The sequence below is a fragment of the Haplochromis burtoni genome, unplaced genomic scaffold, assembly GCF_018398535.1.
Source record: "Haplochromis burtoni strain Fernald_Lab_line unplaced genomic scaffold, NCSU_Asbu1 Contig_133, whole genome shotgun sequence".
Classification (NCBI taxonomy): domain Eukaryota; kingdom Metazoa; phylum Chordata; class Actinopteri; order Cichliformes; family Cichlidae; genus Haplochromis; species Haplochromis burtoni.
Window position 1 is genome coordinate 87,143 of NW_024582494.1, and position 18,030 is coordinate 105,172.

Here is an 18,030-nt window from a genome sequence, read left to right on the forward strand (position 1 = left end):
TCTAAAAATAATAAGATGGAGCAGAGCTAAACTAAAAACTTTCATTTTCAAAGTCAGTCACATTAAAATGCAACAGGCTAATAACTTTGATCATCTCTTTCCAACTTTTTCACAAAACCTGGCCTTTATTGGACATTACACTGATGTGTACCTGCAGAGAGATTTTCCCAGTCACCCTTTCGCCCAGCGTGGGAAAAATACACCGACAACGCTTTTTCCACTGAAGAACAATTTCATGGTTGTTTATTATAAACCAAAGAGCCAAAAAGGCACTGACCTGGCCTCTAACCCCCCCCCCCATCCAAATCTAACTTAGCGTCTGTGTTCCAGGACAGGCCCAAGTCACGGGAGTAACTTCCTTGTCAGTGCATGTCGAACATGGAAATTATTACAGCACACATTATTTGTTTAAAGAAGAAGATATATGTTCATGATCCAAATTTTACTGGGATTTGACTATTGCACTTGGGTTCTCTCAGTGAAAGCATTAAAATACGAAATATCCACAGACAGTACACATGTCAACCCATTGCCTTTTATTGTCGTTTGGTTGCCTGGAAAATACTGTGTATTATAGAAATTACAGTATATTCATGTGTTAACTGGGTGCAAAACAGCCAGTGTTGAGTACGCAACATTTCTGTTAATGGTGAACTGCAACGATCGACACATTTACAACTTTGTCTAGTTTTTCTTCCAAAATGTAACGATTGTAATTGATCGATTAGCCAAACTTCATTAAGTGCTTGTAGAAAGGTGCACACATTTGGGGGAAAATTTAACCTTGAACAAAAACTCCTGAAACTGTTTTAAATCCAGAATATTTTTAAACTACATTCATACAGATACAGTTATTCTATGTGACTGAGACAGATCTAAACACAAGCTGACCTTTCTGAATGCAAATGCATTACCATGCATTTCACTTGGCCATTCAAACTATTTAGTGTTGTCCTCGGGGCTCATCGACGCTTAAAGCCGGCTGGCTCACTCAAACTTGATTCCCTGGGCCAGAGGAAGATCCTTGCTGTAATTGATTGTGCATGTCGAGCGCCTCATGTACTGCTTCCATGAATCACTGCCTGACTCTCTTCCACCGCCTGTATGTTTCTCCCCACCAAAAGCTCCTCCGATCTCTGCTCCGCTCGTGGGAATGTTGACATTTACGATGCCACAATCTGACCCTCTGGGGCCAAGCCAACGGAAAACCCGGCCTAGATCTTTGGTAAAGATGCTGCTGGACAGACCCTGCTTCACCTCATTGTTCCAGGCAAACGCCTCCTCCTCTGTCTTGAACTTCAGGACATACAGGATGGGGACAAAGGTTTCGGTGTGGACAATAGAGGCATCATGAGCCAGTCCTGTAATGATGGTGGGCTCCACATAATTTCCAGGACGGTCCATCACCTTTCCTCCACAGACCACAGTGCCGCCCTGCTGCTTTGCCTGCTCGATGGCAGCCAGGTACTGCTCGACAGCTTGCTTGGTGTGCAGAGGACCATAGAGGGTGCTGGGGTCCCAGGGGTCTCCGATGCGGACTTGTTTATAGGCCTTGGCGAGGCTTTCAACCACTGTGTCATGAACACTCTCGTGCAGCATCAACCTCCTGGTTGTGGTGCAGCGCTGGCCAGCGGTTCCGACGGAAGCGAAGACGGCAGAGGGCACCACGAGATTCAGGTCAGCATCTTCAAACACGATAATGGCGTTGTTGCCACCGAGCTCCAGCAGCTTGCGCCCAAACCTTTCTTGCACCATCATGGCCACCATCTTGCCAACATAAGTGCTGCCAGTAAAGGACAACAGATCCACACGCTCATCCTTTGCCATGGCCGTGCCGATATCTGCTCCGCCACAGGTCATGGAGCAGATTGAGCCAGGGAGATTGTTCTGCTCCAGCACCTCAGCCACGATCTTGGTAACTGCAACACTTGTGAGAGGAGTGGTCGGAGCTCCTTTCCAGAGGCAGACGTTGCCGCAGGTCAGAGCGATGGCGTTGTTCCAGCCGTAGACAGCTACGGGGAAGTTGAAGGCGGTGATAATGCCGACCAGGCCGACTGGGTTCCACTGTTCGATGAGGGCGTGACCCGGTCTCTCTGAAGGCAGGATGGGCCCGCCGATCATTCTAGACAGACCAACTGCATAATCACAGACGTCAACGTACTCCTGAACTTCACCAACTCCCTCAACATAGATTTTGCCCATTTCCAGTGACACCAGACTTCCAAGTACTTTAATCTTTTTTCTCAATGCATCCCCAATCTGTCTCACAATCTCCGCTCTTTTAGGAGCGGGAATGTCTGCCCACAACTTCCAAGCCTCCTTCGTCTTCTGAACAGTCTCTTCATACTCCGCCAAAGTAGCCTGGGTAACTCTGGCAATCGGCTCATTGTTGGCAGGGCAGTATGACGTGATAACCTCCCCACTACCTCCCCAGCTACCGTTGTAAACACCTGGGTTGTCCTCAGACAAACCCAGCTCTTTGAGCCACGCGTATTTGGGCTGGTTGATCAGGAGACTTGACATAGCTGCTGACTGCTGGCGCTGGGCAAGTGCAAATTTACTTCTTAAGAGGAGCCTGCTGTGCCGAGCAAGGGTCAGTGTGGTGCAGCGCTGCATGAGTGCTGGAAGGAAGCAAAGTTAAAAATTTATTTTGCACTAAAGAGAATTCATAAATAATTATTGACATTTCAGCTTTAAAGTGAAAAAAGGAATGAAAACTACATTCTAGACCTAAAAGAGATGTCTTAAATCCTCCATACAACAATGGAGCTTAAAGTTATATAAAGGCAGCAAAAAACCTAAACTACATTTGAAAGGCTGAAAAGACCCAAAAAGGTTTGATATTTTTCCCCTACAGGGTGATGAGCCGCCAGCTTCACTGCAACATTTAACATTTGGCTTTAAATATTTAGATCTAATAAAATGAGCTATTTTTCATAACTTTCCACAAAAATAAAAATGTGAACATAATGTAGGTCTTGTAATGCAAGACGTAATTATTAACGAAGCGACCTTCAGCTGCTCCCTGTATTCACAAAGGGTCACCACAGCAGGCAGTGCTGGCTGTCGGATTTTTGTAAAGGGTGGCCTTTCTGACGAAGTCTCAGAGAGACTCTGTTAGGTGAATGTGTAACCCACCAGACTGTGTTGACTTTGTTACTACAACTAATTCAACTCATTAATTAAATCTATAAATCAACCAATTAACCTATAGCTAACATTAAGGCAAAAAAATTAACAAGTGCTAAGTTTCATACTCTTTAGAAAGTAAACATAATCTTATTGATGTGTCATTATTAGCCAAAGGAACATTTTGATGATACCACCTTGAAACAACAGAGCTATCTCCAATTTTCTGATGTTTTATGGATGAAAAAAAAAAAAAAAAAGCAAATTGATTTAAATTAATCAATAACAAAAATACATGCTTGTTATCGCACAACCAGTGTTACTGTCTTGGTCTAATATTGCAGGTTGTTAACAAACAAGAGCCAACTGGGCCTCATAAGTAATCCATAAAAAGATAAAACTTTCAAAGATATATTCATATTAACTTTGAATTAATAACATGGTAAACATCACTATTGCGACATGTATGAACCTACATATTACATAAAAAGTGTATTTTAGTAATTAGAAATCGAGAAGAGGCACAGTTATATAAACACCTTTCCTGAGGCTACTCTGCTACTGTCCAGCAAGTTCCTTAACCATTTCCACCGTGCGCTTGCGCAATTAACCCAACACCGGACAAACACGAGGCTGGAAAACTTGGATTGAGCTGCAGAAGCTGGACAATGATGACGCATAACGTGTAATCTAAGGATTGCATTTCCGATATTCTAATATAAGCGTGTCCGTACAACAGCGCTGCTGCTTTTTCAGCGTGGACATGCTCGCTTAGAACAGAGTCAATGTTTTGAGTCTGATCGTGACCGTGACTCAAGGTCCTCCACTTTTCATTCACCAACACCAGCGTGTACTCATCAAGGCTGCACGTGCACGATCCGTGCATCGGTTTTTAATCTTTAAAGTTACATTTGAGACACTTATGACGAGTTTTAACTCACGTCGATATGAAATCCTCAGGGCCACGTCCACTCCAGAGCATGGAAGTACTCGCAGTCACTTCCGACTATCACCGTGGAAACGGAAGTACTGAGAATTGCTGCTCTCTGATTGGACAGCTGTCTCGAAGCACTGTGGAGCCCGCTTTGTTGGACTGATGCATGCTAGCAGATTTTCTTTGTTGTGATTAATCGCTTTGTGGTTGTGTTTCTCCTGTAATAACATATATTGTTAAAGTTACTGTCGTTATAACTTAGAGGATGAGTGGTGGAGTGTACGGTGGTGGTGAGTATGATAATATGCTGATTTTATACACAACTGTCGTCCACGTTGTCCCTGGTTGGAGCTAGCCAGCTTTGTAGCTAGTTAGCTCGTTATGCTAGCTATGCTAAAGTTCTGCTTCGTAGTTGGTCAGCGATATAGTCTTGTGTCCATTTTAATTGTCATGTGTTTAGGGCTGTTCAAATATGTAGAGATCACAGGTGCTTAGTCGTTCAGACTTGAAGTGTTATACAAGTCACTCAGCCGGTGTCGTCTAGCTAGCAAGGAAATGAATGAAAATGGGCTTGCCGAGCTCACGAACAAATACCGTTTATGTTATGTAACGGTAAAAATAACGGGAGTTATGACAATACCGAGGCTCTCATCGCGATAAACCCAATACAAAGACCCTGCAAAGACACACTGATGACCCATCCTGTCGTTCCTGTGTTTTACAGAGAATAACTTCATAGTTCCTCCGGGTAGCCGGTGTCAGTTGTTATAAACGTGTAGGTACCGAATAGACCTTTTCATTAGTGACGCATGCGGCTTATAGTAAGATGCTTAGAAAGGATTCAAGGAGCTAATAAGACAATACAATAAATAATATTATAAGTAGAGTGCAACAAGCTGAGTACCAGTATAGAGTGTGGGTATAAATATAGGTGTAAATAGATACTTAAGCAGCAAAGGGCATGATGACCAGCATTGATAAAGTGACAGTGTCAATAAGTGTCAGTAGTGGTTAAGGTGCTACAATAACAGTTCTTGTCCATTATGCATGGAGAAGTCTCCCAGCTTCTGGAATGAAGCTGTTTCTCAGTCTGCTGGTTTTGCATTTAATGCTCCTCAGCCTCCTGCCTGAGGGGACAAGGAATGTATGTGCTGGGTGAGTGGGGTCCTTCATTCATCTGGAGGTGTATATGTCTGTGACGGTTGGGAGGCTGCCTCCGACAACTCTCTGTGCAGCCTTCACCACCCTCTGTAGAGCTTTCCTCTCTGCCTCAGTGCAGTTTCTGTGCCACACGTTGATGCCAGAGCACAGAACACTTTCCACCGCACATCTGTAGAAGGAGATGAGGACTGAGCTCTCCATTCCCGCACGCTTCAACCTCCTCAGGAAGTAGAGGCTCTGGTGAGCCTTCCTGATCAGGCTGGAAGTGTTTTTTTTTCAAGGTGAGGTTGCTATCCAGGTACGTACCCAGGTACTTGTAGCTGGGTACTACTTCGACTGCAGATCCTCCAACGTGCAGGTGTGTGTGTCTTCCCCTCCTGAAATGAACAACCATCTCCTTCGTCTTCTTCTCATTTAAGCAGAGATTGTTTTTCCTGCAAAAGTCCTCCAAGTGTTCCACCTCATTCCTGTAGCTGGTCTCATCATTGTTTGTGATGCAACCAGCCACAGCTGTGTCGTCCGCAAACTTTATAATAACACAGCTTGGATGGATGGGTGAGCAGTCATATGTAAGCAGCGTGAACAGGAGGGGACTTGGCACACAGCCCTGAGGGGAGCCAGTGCTGAGGACTCTGGAAGATGAGGAGACGTTGTGGATCCTCACAGACTGCGGTCTGTTGGTCAGGAAGTCCAGGACCCAGTTACAAAGAGAGGAGCTCAGTCCCAGGGTCAGTAATTTGTCAACAAGTGTCTGCGGGATAATTGTATTGAAAGCGGAGAAGAAGTCCACGAAGAGCAAACAGACGTAGGAATTCTTCTGCTCCAGGTGGGTGAGGGTGGTGTGAACCACAGAAGAGATGGCATCTTTTGTGGATCGATTCTTCCGGTAGGCGTACTGGTGTGGGTCTGAAGTGACTCTGATGGTGGCTTTGATGTGGGCCATAATCAGCCTCTCGAAGCATTTCGTGACGATCGGCGTGATGGCTACTGGCTGTCACAGCAGAGCTCTTGGGGACTGGGATGATGGTGGCAGTCTTCATACAGGTGGGGACAGCTGCCTGGGTGAGGGAGGAGAAAAGAACAGAAGCAACAACAAACAACGCATATACACATATAAGTAATATAATTTGTATTTGATACCTCACTTTATAGATAGCTTCAATGTATTTAACCTCTTAGGACCTGGCGTCCACATATGAAGACATCACATTTTGGGTTATTTAGACCAAAATACTCAATTTTGCTCTACAAGGGCCTGAAATCCACTCATGAGGACTTCATACTGCTACTGTTCTGTCGAAATTTTAAACAAATATCCTCATATGTGGCTCTCATTTTTCTTAGAAACAAAAAATCAGGTAAAAAAAAAATTCTAGCAATTCTTTGTTTTTACATTCATTGGATCCCAATCAGCCCAAATATCAAAGAGAAATCAAAAATGCATGCCGTGGAAGAGTTTGGGTCTTAGGAGGTTAATGATTATTTAAGATTGATACAGCATAGTATTGCGATGTTTTGCGTGGGGATATTGTATCGATCCAGTGACACTAAATATAAATCTTTTATTAAATAAATTAAAATATTCTGGGAATACTATCAATAAGGAGGCACATCTCACCTTGTTGGTGGCAACCTTTCTGCAAACAGTTGCAGTCTGATGTGCATTGACTGCAATCACTCTGGGAGAGATTGTTGAACGTCTCAAATAATTTGCTGTCTAATTTATAAATGCAGAATAAGTCCTACCATGTTTCCATCAGTTGAAATAGGGCTTTATCAGTGAACACAGCTCGAAGGGACTCAACTCAACCGGCTGCCAGTTGTGTTCTTGTTGTAATTGCTATGGAACAGGAAGGTTACTGCATGCAAGTGTAATAGTTACATATAAAGTCCTGTTGGTACCTGTATTCTCAGAAGCATATGGTATGTAAACAGCGTGACCCCATTCAATCACAGACTGATAGCAGCATCTTACAAACTGTTAAAAATCACAATAATATCATATCGTGAGTGAAATATTGTGAAAATATTGTATCGTGGGTTTGTCAGGTGATTCCTACTTCTAATAAAAAGCAGCAGTTGAAACATGTATTTCTTGACATAATGTAATTTATTAAGTGCTGGAATAGCCAGTTTAGTTCTTTCTGACAAATCTTTAATGTGTTGTTTTTCGGTTTAAGTAGCACATATATCAGTTTAAATCTCTGTGTGATGGTGAGGACTGGGAATGCTTATTTTCTACTCTATAATAATAGAAAATAAACATTTCCAGTCCAAAGAATATGTTTTTTCATTTTAGTGCCCAAACTGAAAATGCAGAACGTTATTGAATCTTATAAGGTGTAAGATGTGTCTCACACACACACACACACACACACACACACACACACACACACACACACACACACACTATATGGACAAAAAATACTGGACCTACACATTACGCCAATGCCATGAAGCACAGTGTTTGTGCTGATGTTAATCTAAGAGGAGGTTTGGAGCTCTTCAGTTGTTGAGTCAGTAAAGCTTTGGTGACTTTTATGCAGTGTGCACCTCAGCACTTACCAACCCTGCTCTGCTGGTTTGCAGTAAAACCACTTGCAGTTGACTTATTGAATATCTACGAGGGAAGAAAATTCATTGAACTGTTGTTGAATCGCCACATTTGAATTCAATAAGTTCTTTACAAAGACCCATGTTTTTTTTACAGATTTTATGAAGGCTGCATGGCTGGGAGCTTGATGTTATAAACCTGTGGCAGTGAAAATGCATGAACTCAAAGATTAAGATGTGTAGCCCAATACTTTTGCCCGCATTGTGTACAAATTACAGGAATAAAATGTTCCCTCATATTTTGTGCATAACTTCATTCGAAAAATGTTCAATCACAGCCCTTCCCTTATTTCTGCAGATGAGGTGGGAGCATTGGTGTTCGACATTGGCTCTTATTCTGTAAGAGCTGGCTACGCAGGAGAAGACTGTCCCAAGGTAAGTGGCTCACTCGAATGACCTTATTAACAACGTGTCTTTTCTTCCTCTGTGCATCTTCAACATCCCTCTGGGGGAACGGCAATGATGAGAAATCAGGGTTGGAGTCACCTTGGAGGCAGGAGGCATAAATTGAGTTCAGATTATTCCAGAATACTTCCTTTTTCTGTTTCCTCTGGTTTACGTGCAAGTCCTGAGGGATAAAATGAATCTTGTGTGAATAAATGTAAGACATTACAGATGGACACTAATCGCCTATCAGCAGATTATATGCAAGCACAAATTTTACCATTTAAAAGATGTTTTTTCTTTCTGCTTTTGACATAACCCTCTTCTTCTGAAAATCCTCTCAGCATTTAGCTAGACACTGTAAATACAGTTTTTGCATAATAAACTGGTCAAAAACGGCCAGATTCAAATCAGGTACTTTTGAAAATTTCCCAACTGTTTGTCTTCATAATTCAGGAGGGATTGCATCACATTATGGCACCTCAGTGTTTCACAAAAATGTCAATTCATTCACTCACTGCTAAGGAGGATGACTAACTTTGTGAAAGGAGTTTTTGTGAATTTCTGTTGTTATGCTGGTCCGAAATCAGGCTCTTGCAAACAGCCTTAACCTGTAATTTGGTGTGTTTTGTTTTTTTGTCCCATCTCAGGCGGACTTTCCCACAGTAATAGGTGTGACTCTTGACCGAGAGGATGGCAGCACACCCATGGAGACTGATGGTGACAAGGGCAAGCAGAGCGGCACCACCTACTATATTGATACCAATCAGCTGAGGGTACCCAGAGAGAACATGGAGGTCATGTCTCCGCTCAAGAATGGCATGAGTAAGTGTTTAGTCCAAGTGATTGGAGAATATGACTTTTTTCACCTGTACATAAAAGACTGGCCTTGATCTTTTCACATGTGGCGATCGTGGAGGGGCGATCGTGGCTCAAGAGTTGGGAGTTCGCCTTGTAATCGGAAGGTTGCTGGTTCGAGCCCCGGCTCGGACAGTCTCGGTCGTTGTGTCCTTGGGCAAGACACTTCACCCGTTGCCTACTGGTGGTGGTCAGAGGGCCCGGTGGCGCCAGTGTCCGGCAGCCTCGCCTCTGTCAGTGCGCCCCAGGGTGGCTGTGGCTACAATGTAGCTGCCATCACCAGTGTGTGGATGACTGGATGTGTAAAGTGCTTTGGGGTCCTTAGGGACGAGTAAAGCGCTATATAAATACATTTACCATTTACCATGTATGTTGTAAAAAAGGATTTAAATAAATGGGAAGAAGAGCTGTTGGAAAACACGGAGCAGGTTTTGATCTCTGATGCAAATGTGAATGTGTATAATCTGGCCTGCTTGATCCAAATCCATAATTAGTCTGTTTTGGTCTGACAACGACTTCATTGGCGAGCTCGTTAAACCCTGGCTGACGTATATATATATATGACTGGAGCGTATCATGAATATTAATGAGATTATTTGAAGCTCGAGGCAGCTCATCAGCATCAGCTGTGGTGTGCAGTGTTCTCCTGATGGAAGCCAAGCCCTCTGCAATCTGTGGTTTACTGCAGTGTCTGTGTCATAACGGGGCATATGCGGAATAACCCAAACTGTGTTTGGGCTTATTTTGAAAAACTTTGGATTTCAGTTTAACGGTCATCAACCAGGGCTGTTGCTGCTGCTGTTGGTCTGGTTCCCCAGTGAGCAGCAGGGCTGTAAATGAACTAAACTGGTTTAAAAAAGACTAAATTGGTGATTTGGCTCTTCTGTGATGGTGTTTGTATGCTGGAGCGGACTAAGCTTTAGAGGTTCGTTTTTATGTTCTGGTCAGCTGAACAGTTTTCTTTCCTTATTAGAAATTTCAGATATTTGCAGTTTATGGTTGTTCACGTCATCGACTGATCTTTTGATTGTTCTTTGGGTGAAACAATTAGTCATTTGCCCTAAATGCCCTTTACTTAGTTTTCAGATGTACTTGAACATTTATTAGTATCAGAAGTGACATAAAGTTACTGTTTGTTTTTTTTCATATAATTCATTTAACTAAGCCATTTCAGGCTCTAACATCGCAGCAGTTTGCTTCTATATTTGGGTTTTGGACTGTTGGACAACTAAAAATTGTAATGGCCATGTTTGTTTGTAGTGGCTTGATTCACAGATAATAAATGGCTTTTGCCAGTTAAAGTATTAAGTGATTGCAGTCCACTGATGGTGTTGACACTTTTTAAAGCATTTACCCAAAGTATTAGTGATGGCAAGTGCCCCAATGCACTGACCTAGCCGCTGATGCTCATCAGAATCTGGTCCACTGGAGTTTCTCAGGCTATTTAGAGATGAGTGTGACACAAATCTTAATTGCAGCAGAAGAGCACAGTGGGACCAGAGTCTCCCTTAGAGGGCTAACCTGGAAAAATGGTGCTTGGTGCTCAAATTATTATCTAAAAAAAATTATAATTGCTCCAATTTCTCCACCATCTGACCCAACACACATGATAGTGTTGATGAAGGGGCTTTTTGAGGTCTGTATCCACAGAGACTGCAAAGCCTTAGCATGACAACGTTGCTGTTATTTGCTTATGGTAAATGGTCTGTATTTGTATAGCGCTTTACTTAGTCCCTATGGACCCCAAAGCGCTTCACACTACACCCAGTCATCCACCCATTCACACACACATTCACACACTGGTGATGGCACAGGCACCCTGGGGCGCACTGACAGAGGCGAGGCTGCCGGACACTGGCGCCACCGGCCCCTCTGACCAGGCAACGGGTGAAATGTCTTGCCCAAGGACACAACGACCGAGACTGCCCGATTACAAGACGAACTGCCAACTTTTGAGCCACGATTGATATTCACGTCTTTTAATTTAAACTAGTAAATGTTAACAAAAAGCTGCAGCTCTTCATATGAAATGTAAATGGTTTTGGCTACCTTATTCTATGCACAAGTGATTGCTTTGTCATATGTTTTAATGTAGGTACGGTGACATAAAAAAAGATTTCAGAGGTGTTTGGCAGTTACCAGGCCCTTCATTTGTTTTCTCTTAACTCTGCCTCTAGTTGAGGACTGGGACAGTTTCCAGGCTATTCTGGATCACACGTACAAGATGCACTTCAAGTCTGAACCCAGCCTGCACCCCGTGCTCATGTCAGAGGCGTCGGTGAGTTAACTTTTGAGTCTCAAAAAATTAAGCGGTTTGATTTGCTGCTCTGTTTAAAAATAAAGATGTGACACATTGATGTTAACTTCTGAGCTATTTGAGCTCAGCGCCATGTGAAGAGTGTGTTTCCTGTCCTTGCCCTCATCACCATCTGCAGGTATCTGTGTGTATCTGACAGTGATTTGTTGTAAGTGGGCTAACTTCTGTTCTGTGTTTGCAGTGGAACACACGAGCAAAGAGAGAGAAACTAACAGAGCTGATGTTTGAGCATTACAACATTCCTGCCTTCTTCCTTTGCAAGTCAGCCGTGCTCTCTGCGTATCCTTTACTGTTTCACGTCATCCAGGACGGACACTAAAGCAGCGCGTTCAGTTAATCATCACAGACAGCTCTGATGAAATTTCATGCCATCTGGTGGACTTTAAACCACATATTTCTTTAACTTTAAACATACAAGCTTTGCCAATGGGCGGTCTACAGGCCTGGTTCTAGACAGTGGTGCAACACACACTACTGCAATTCCAGTTCACGACGGCTATGTTCTGCAGCAAGGTGAGAAGCTATTGTAACATACACATCATAAAATCATAAAGGGACTGCAGTTTGACCAGAAGAGCTCAGCTTGCTGTGATGAGCCAATCCCAGCTGCCGTAACGCAGGAGGCGGGTACACCTTGGACAAGTTACCAGCCTGTCGCAGGGCTGATGGATGGACCGTTAACATAACATGCATGTTTTTGAACTGTGGGAGATTATTTTGCAAAGGTATCGTGAGACTGGGAGCAGGATTTACTGTGAACGTTTCTGATTGGTCAAGTACTTGCCCTCCTCCTCCTTTGGGCTCCTTCCTTCAGGGATTGCTGCAGCGGATCGTGTGTCCATCTAACGTTTTCCTAAACAGCATTGTTTTCTGTCACAGCAGCACTCTGCGTGTCCTCTTTCACTACATACACAAGAATTTTCTGTGGCCTTTTTTGTTTACTGTCTTTCTAAAGATAAATGAAGAACAGGATATCTGACAAATAGAAAAGCAAAGTCAGGTTTTATTCATTAGTTAATAAGACCAGATTTATTAATTATGCTGAGGACAAAATCCAGCAGGAATGGGAGTGATCCATTCAGGGTCACTGTTACTGTGCAGTCTTTGCAGAAAATGATAAATGGGGTGTTACTGAAGTCACATTACGGTCTTTGAGTGCTTTTAAATGATATGTGTTACGGTGCCTACAAAGTTACCGTGTCATAAAGTTGCGTGTTACTCTTTCTCTCTCAACAGGCATCGTCAAGTCGCCCCTGGCTGGAGACTTCATGAGCATGCAGTGCAGGGAGCTGTTTCAGGAGCTAAATGTGGAGATAATCCCTCCCTACATGATTGCATCGAAGGTACGATCTGTGGGAGTGATTGTTTCATTTGATGAATGTTAAATGATTAACTTTGCTCAACATTTACCACGCATGGCTTTTCTACACATCATTGCCACATTACTGGGTTCAAGCCCTTATTGCCATGAGTCTAACCACAGTGGGGGGGTTTGTCCATACAGGATCCAGTGCGGGAGGGAGCCCAAGCCAGTTGGAAGAAAAAGGAGAAACTACCTCAAGTCACCCGCTCTTGGCACAACTACATGTGTAATGTAAGCAGCAAACTCGGCAGCACAGTAATAATAATTACATGTTTGGTAATGAAAGTGTGTCTTTTTCTTCCAGTGTGTAATCCAGGACTTCCAGGCATCAGTGCTGCAGGTGTCAGACTCTCCATATGATGAACAGTGAGAGTGGTTTGATCCTGTACTTCAGTTTAACAGATTCACTCTAACGCTGTACTAGAAAAAGAGTCACATTAGAACCAGAGATGTTTACTCACACATAGATCAATATGATACATTTCAGTACTTTCCCCCCTTTTTCTTTTGTTCATCAGGGTTGCTGCCCAGATGCCCACAGTGCACTATGAGCTGCCCAATGGCTACAACTGTGACTTTGGAGCAGAGAGGCTGAAGATCCCAGAGGGGCTGTTTGACCCCTCTAATGCTAAGGTGAGTTTTACTCAGCAGGTCCCGGATGAATGAACGGCGCTGGTGATTAAATGTATATTGCTCTGATGTGGTCAAATGTTTTTATTTATGAATGTAACATTTTTGTTTGATCGCTTTTAGGGACTGTCTGGGAACACCATGCTAGGAGTTGGCCACGTCGTGACAACAAGTGTGGGAATGTGCGACATCGACATCCGGCCTGTAAGCACCTCGTTCAACTGGATTTTCTTTTCAGAAACACCGTTTTATGTAATCTGAGTAGTTTTTGTGCTTCGTATCTGTGCCTAAACCCTACAACCCCACTTACTGACCTGTGACTGTTATCCAAGGGTCTGTATGGCAGTGTGGTGGTGACTGGTGGAAACACGCTCATTCAGGGCTTCACTGACCGACTGAACAGAGAACTCTCCCAGAAAACCCCTCCGGTGAGTATCAGCCAGTGCCAGCATGTCACTAAATATGTTTTTATCAGTACCATCTTTAGCTTTAGTCAGTGATGTACTGCAATGTTTGTCTTTCCATTTTAAATTTGCAACATTTTGTTCATCATTTTTTGAGAGATCTTTAATCGCGTGCATTTGCAGAGTATGAGGTTGAAGCTTATAGCAAACAGCACTACAGTGGAGCGCCGGTTCAGCGCCTGGATAGGAGGCTCCATCCTGGCATCTCTGGTAAGGACACACAAAACGACTTCATGTCTGTACCACATTAACGGCACTAAAGTGTTTTCAGAGTCTTTTAAACATTTTTCTTGCATCCTCCAGGGAACCTTCCAGCAGATGTGGATCTCCAAACAGGAGTATGAGGAGGGAGGAAAGCAGTGCGTGGACAGGAAGTGCCCTTGATTTGACCCCCGATCCTCATCGTCTTTTTCACTGCAAGCTCAACGTCGTGAATGGTTCCCCCCTCTGACCCAGACTCAGGAACACCTCGCTGTTTTATTTTTGTACGACTTGTTTTTAAAACAGAGTTTGTCCATACACCTGTCTGGGATTTGCTGTAGAAAACAAACATCTGCAATTTCAGCTCCTCTGAGAGCTCCCTGAAAGTCGGCCGGTTGCCTTATCTGTAAGTTGTTGGTGGGAACCTTGAATCAAAAAGTCAAGTTTCTGATCAAAACGACAGAGTACAGAAGCCAAAATGATTTGTGCAGAATGCTGATATGGTAAACTTGGGATGATTAGGATGTATTTGGAAAAACAACCTGTTAGTTTGACGTGAATATCGTCTCGTTCATGAACCTTTTTTTTCTTCCTATGTAGCAGGTCAAGTCGTCACAGGTAAAGGCCAGTCCATTCCTACCTGTGCTTACTGGTATTAACTCAAATCTGTATTTAATTTTCAGTCTTGCTTGTCATTGGCTTCATGTGGTCTTTTACAAATAAAGTTGTTTTTTTTTAATGATTAACTAAGTGCTGTAGTCTCAATAGCCCACTGGTTACTTCAGTTCTGAGGGTTTTCATACAGGAGCGTAAAGAACACCGGAGTCGGGGTCAAACAGAGAGAGCGGCACACTTTAGAGCCATCTTACATAATTTATCTTTGAGATCACATGAAAGGTGGTCATACAACAGTTTCAGTCCATCCATGGCTATTTGATGAGCTGATTCACACTAGTCAGATCCACATTTTCAGGATGCAGGAGCTTTAATCTGGGGGAACCTCTCCTGTAACTTGGCGAGACGTCTCTTCTTTAAGTTTTCATTCCTTGCCCTTTCCCGAAGGTAATTCTCAATACGCAGCCTGAAGGAGAAAGGAAGTAAAATCCTTTGTAAGAAAAGTATCACGTACTTAAAAATGTACATGATATTGCATACACTGGTCTTACCTTATATGTGGTTCAACAAACTTGGGTGTGTAGAACCTCTTGCGCTTGTATCGTCTGTTCATGTACCAGGGAATAGCATACTCTTTGAATCGATACCTGTGGAGGAAATAAATCAATGAGATTACAGGGCGTCCAAAAAAAGTCTCAAATTAGCTTTGCCAAGGATGAATCGGTTCAGCTGCTCATTACCACAACTATGGACGAGTGCTTACGTGGTGCTTTTCTACTCTGAGCACTCGAAGCGCTTTAAGCCAATCGCATTGCGGCAAGGTTAAGATGAACGTGATGTGGTTGTTAGTGCCAGATTGGCTGCTCCAAGTAGTTCAAAACTGCTGAAAATTTGTCCAATGAGTGGCAGTTCTCTGTCCAAACAATAGCCTGGTGGTTTCAGGGGAGAACTGATAGGCTGTTTCAAGCCAATAGGAAGGAAACAGTAACTCAAATCACCACATGTTAGAACCAAGGCATACAGAAGAGCATATCTGAACACGCAATATGTCGAACCTAGGATCAGGTGGGCCACAGCAGCAGCAGACCGCATGGATTGCCGCTCCTGTCAGACAGGAAACCGAGGCTACAATTCACAAGGGCTCACCAGCACCGGGCAACAGAAGATTGGAAAAAGATTGTTTGGTCTGATGAGATTTCATTTCTGCTGCAACATTCAGACAATAGTCCAAATTTGGTATAAACAACATGAAATCCTAGATCCATCCTGCCTCGGATCAACAGTTCAGGCTGATGGTGGTGGTGGTATAATGTGTAGGGGCTATTTAAATGCCACAGCCTAGCTGAGTATAGTTGTTGATCATTTCATCCCTTTATAACAACAATATGCTGATCTTCTGATGACTGCTTCCAGCAGGATCAAACAGCATATCGCAGAGCTGAAAGCAGCTTAAACTGGTTTCTTTGTAAATACTCTTTATTTTATTTTTCAATCCAAGAAAACACTGATAATATTTTTCAGGCTCAATCTGAGAATGAAATATGTGTAACAAAGCTTGGACCACATGTGTTTATATGGACCTACTATGTCCTGCAAACAGGCCGTTTCCCCATCACCATATGATAAAGGTATGACATTTCTTTTTCCCATGTAGGTCTGATATGCAAGACTGCCCTCACCAGTACACATATCCAAATATGTTCCTCCTCCAGGCTCCTGGTCGGCCTTTCTCTTGTCCTGTTTGCAGCAGACGCAGTGCGCTCTCTCTCTCCTTCGCCACCGTCTCTAGCCTGATCATGGACCGCTCAACCTGGGAGGGGAGAAAGCCTCATATAATCATTGGCACCCACATCGTGTCAGCTATCAGCTCAGCATGAGACGAACCTTTCTTAGTCTTTCTGGACTTGGCATCTGGACCCTCTGCCTTTTTGCTTCCTGTTCAAGTGTGAGCAGCATGTTCTTTTCTTTTAGCAGGACGTACCTGAGACACAATCAGAGGGTTACACGCCGCTAAATGTTTTAAATGTTTCCACTGAGACGCTTCATTTCCACACAGCTCACCAGAGTTTGTGCAAGTCCTCATTGCTCTTTGTTCTCAGTTGTTTGGCAGTCCACGGTGCACCTAATAGTGCAAGAAGTTATAACAACCTCGTTAGTGCAATAGTAAAATGATCATGTTACTCTAAACTCACACATCTGACCACAAACAATTTGTTAAACAGTATTTACTATACTTTTTAACAAATTGTGCTGATAAATAGTGTTTAGCAGATTGTGTTTACACTGATCTACATTCAGGTGCAAATAAAATGAACATATTCAGGTTGATTCAAACTACAATCAAACCTGCAGACAATGTTCTCTTTGCGTGCTGTAATATTTTACCTGACTTCACATTGGCCTCTCCCCAGTTCTCAGGTGAATCAAAGAACTCCTCTAGTCCTCTCCTGCTGATGGTTGTGTGCAGAGCTCGATACTGACCTGGAGAGCTGATGGGATTGCTCCAGGATGGGGTGACGATGGGAGACTTCTCCCTGTTGAACATGAAGAAAGTGCACACAGTCAGCCTGATAACAAATGCCAAAGCAGGTAAATTATTTTTCCGGAATTAAAAAAAAACCCAAACAACAAAAACTGAATTCAGGGAATTCCATCTTGAAATTTAAGTGTTACATTTCAGCACTTTCTGGTTTAATCCCAGGCAGATATTTTTGGTGTTAAGCTCTTTAACGTCAAATAAGACTTTGGATCATTTGAAGTTCTTTGGAGCCTCTTCTGTCCTAAAACATCACTGACCTGTCAGTTAGTCTTTAGGCTGTGACTTACTTTTCACACGTATAGTTAACAGCTGTGTATTGATGGGACATAATGGAGACCCCACGATCACAGCAGTCAAAATCTCACTTCAGTCTTAAATACAGCCATAAAACCATAAATGTCCACTGAGTACATCAACATGGGAACTCGGGGTTTCTACCTCACCGTAATAAAGAAAACCTGTCTCTTTGACTTTGCTGTAAACAATCACTGGCATCTTTGCGCAAACAGTGGCTGCTGAGCTGTTGACCGACAGCTTTGAATGTGTCGTTGTTAACCCACATTATTGTTCCGTTTTGGGGAATGCATTAAACTGATCTCTTACCTGAGAAGAGAAGTCTGGCATTTGGCCGAACTAACAGCGCCCTGTCGCGCGTTTGTCGCTGATGATATCCTAAAGACATTTTGAAACTGCTTGCAAAGAGTCAAAACGCGTCCTGCGGATGAGGACGCCGCCATTTTTGATGTAGCGCTTCCCATATTACCCAGAATGCATTTTGTCTCTTTTTCTTAAAAAAAAAAGAAAGAAAAAAGAAGAAAGGTA

General features: G+C 43.2%; 3 protein-coding genes across 3 annotated transcripts; 1 reads left to right on the forward strand and 2 right to left on the reverse strand.

Moving 5' to 3' along the window:
• Window positions 1–521: 521 nt before the first annotated feature.
• Window positions 522–4,182, reverse strand: aldh7a1 (aldehyde dehydrogenase 7 family, member A1). Its single transcript, XM_005931004.3, has 2 exons — window positions 4,071–4,182; window positions 522–2,621 (listed from the first exon to the last, which is right to left on the reverse strand). Exon 2 carries the CDS (start codon window positions 2,614–2,616, stop codon window positions 988–990), a length of 1,629 nt encoding a protein of 542 aa, XP_005931066.1. The 5' UTR covers window positions 2,617–2,621; window positions 4,071–4,182; the 3' UTR covers window positions 522–987.
• Window positions 4,183–4,186: 4 nt separating this feature from the next.
• actl6a (actin-like 6A) lies at window positions 4,187–14,800 on the forward strand. Its single transcript, XM_005931006.3, has 14 exons — window positions 4,187–4,353; window positions 8,136–8,212; window positions 8,872–9,046; window positions 11,257–11,357; window positions 11,578–11,675; window positions 11,815–11,909; window positions 12,633–12,739; window positions 12,901–12,990; window positions 13,064–13,125; window positions 13,278–13,392; window positions 13,513–13,593; window positions 13,722–13,817; window positions 13,977–14,063; window positions 14,157–14,800. The coding sequence occupies exons 1-14, from the start codon at window positions 4,329–4,331 to the stop codon at window positions 14,235–14,237; spliced, it is 1,290 nt and encodes a 429-aa protein (XP_005931068.1). The 5' UTR covers window positions 4,187–4,328; the 3' UTR covers window positions 14,238–14,800.
• Window positions 14,801–14,907: 107 nt separating this feature from the next.
• On the reverse strand, window positions 14,908–17,973 carry mrpl47 (mitochondrial ribosomal protein L47). The gene is made up of 7 exons (XM_005931003.2): window positions 17,812–17,973; window positions 17,055–17,203; window positions 16,731–16,791; window positions 16,554–16,650; window positions 16,349–16,479; window positions 15,221–15,316; window positions 14,908–15,135 (listed from the first exon to the last, which is right to left on the reverse strand). The coding sequence occupies exons 1-7, from the start codon at window positions 17,964–17,966 to the stop codon at window positions 15,024–15,026; spliced, it is 801 nt and encodes a 266-aa protein (XP_005931065.1). The 5' UTR covers window positions 17,967–17,973; the 3' UTR covers window positions 14,908–15,023.
• Window positions 17,974–18,030: the final 57 nt, after the last annotated feature.

What these genes read in the sequence shown, in the direction of transcription:
- mrpl47 (XM_005931003.2), bottom strand. Translation starts at nt 17,966, where the DNA reads ATGGGAAGCGCTACATCAAAAATGGCGGCGTCCTCATCCGCAGGACGC. An exon ending in GAGGACTTGCACAAACTCTG is followed by an intron (nt 16,651 to 16,730) that starts GTGAGCTGTGTG and finishes ATTGTGTCTCAG; the next exon opens with GTACGTCCTGCTAAAAGAAA. An exon ending in TTTGTTGAACCACATATAAG is followed by an intron (nt 15,136 to 15,220) that starts GTAAGACCAGTG and finishes TTTCTCCTTCAG; the next exon opens with GCTGCGTATTGAGAATTACC.
- actl6a (XM_005931006.3), top strand. Translation starts at nt 4,329, where the DNA reads ATGAGTGGTGGAGTGTACGGTGGTG. An exon ending in CAGGAGAAGACTGTCCCAAG is followed by an intron (nt 8,213 to 8,871) that starts GTAAGTGGCTCA and finishes GTCCCATCTCAG; the next exon opens with GCGGACTTTCCCACAGTAAT. An exon ending in TGCTCATGTCAGAGGCGTCG is followed by an intron (nt 11,358 to 11,577) that starts GTGAGTTAACTT and finishes CTGTGTTTGCAG; the next exon opens with TGGAACACACGAGCAAAGAG.
- aldh7a1 (XM_005931004.3), bottom strand. Translation starts at nt 2,616, where the DNA reads ATGCAGCGCTGCACCACACTGACCCTTGCTCGGCACAGCAGGCTCCTC.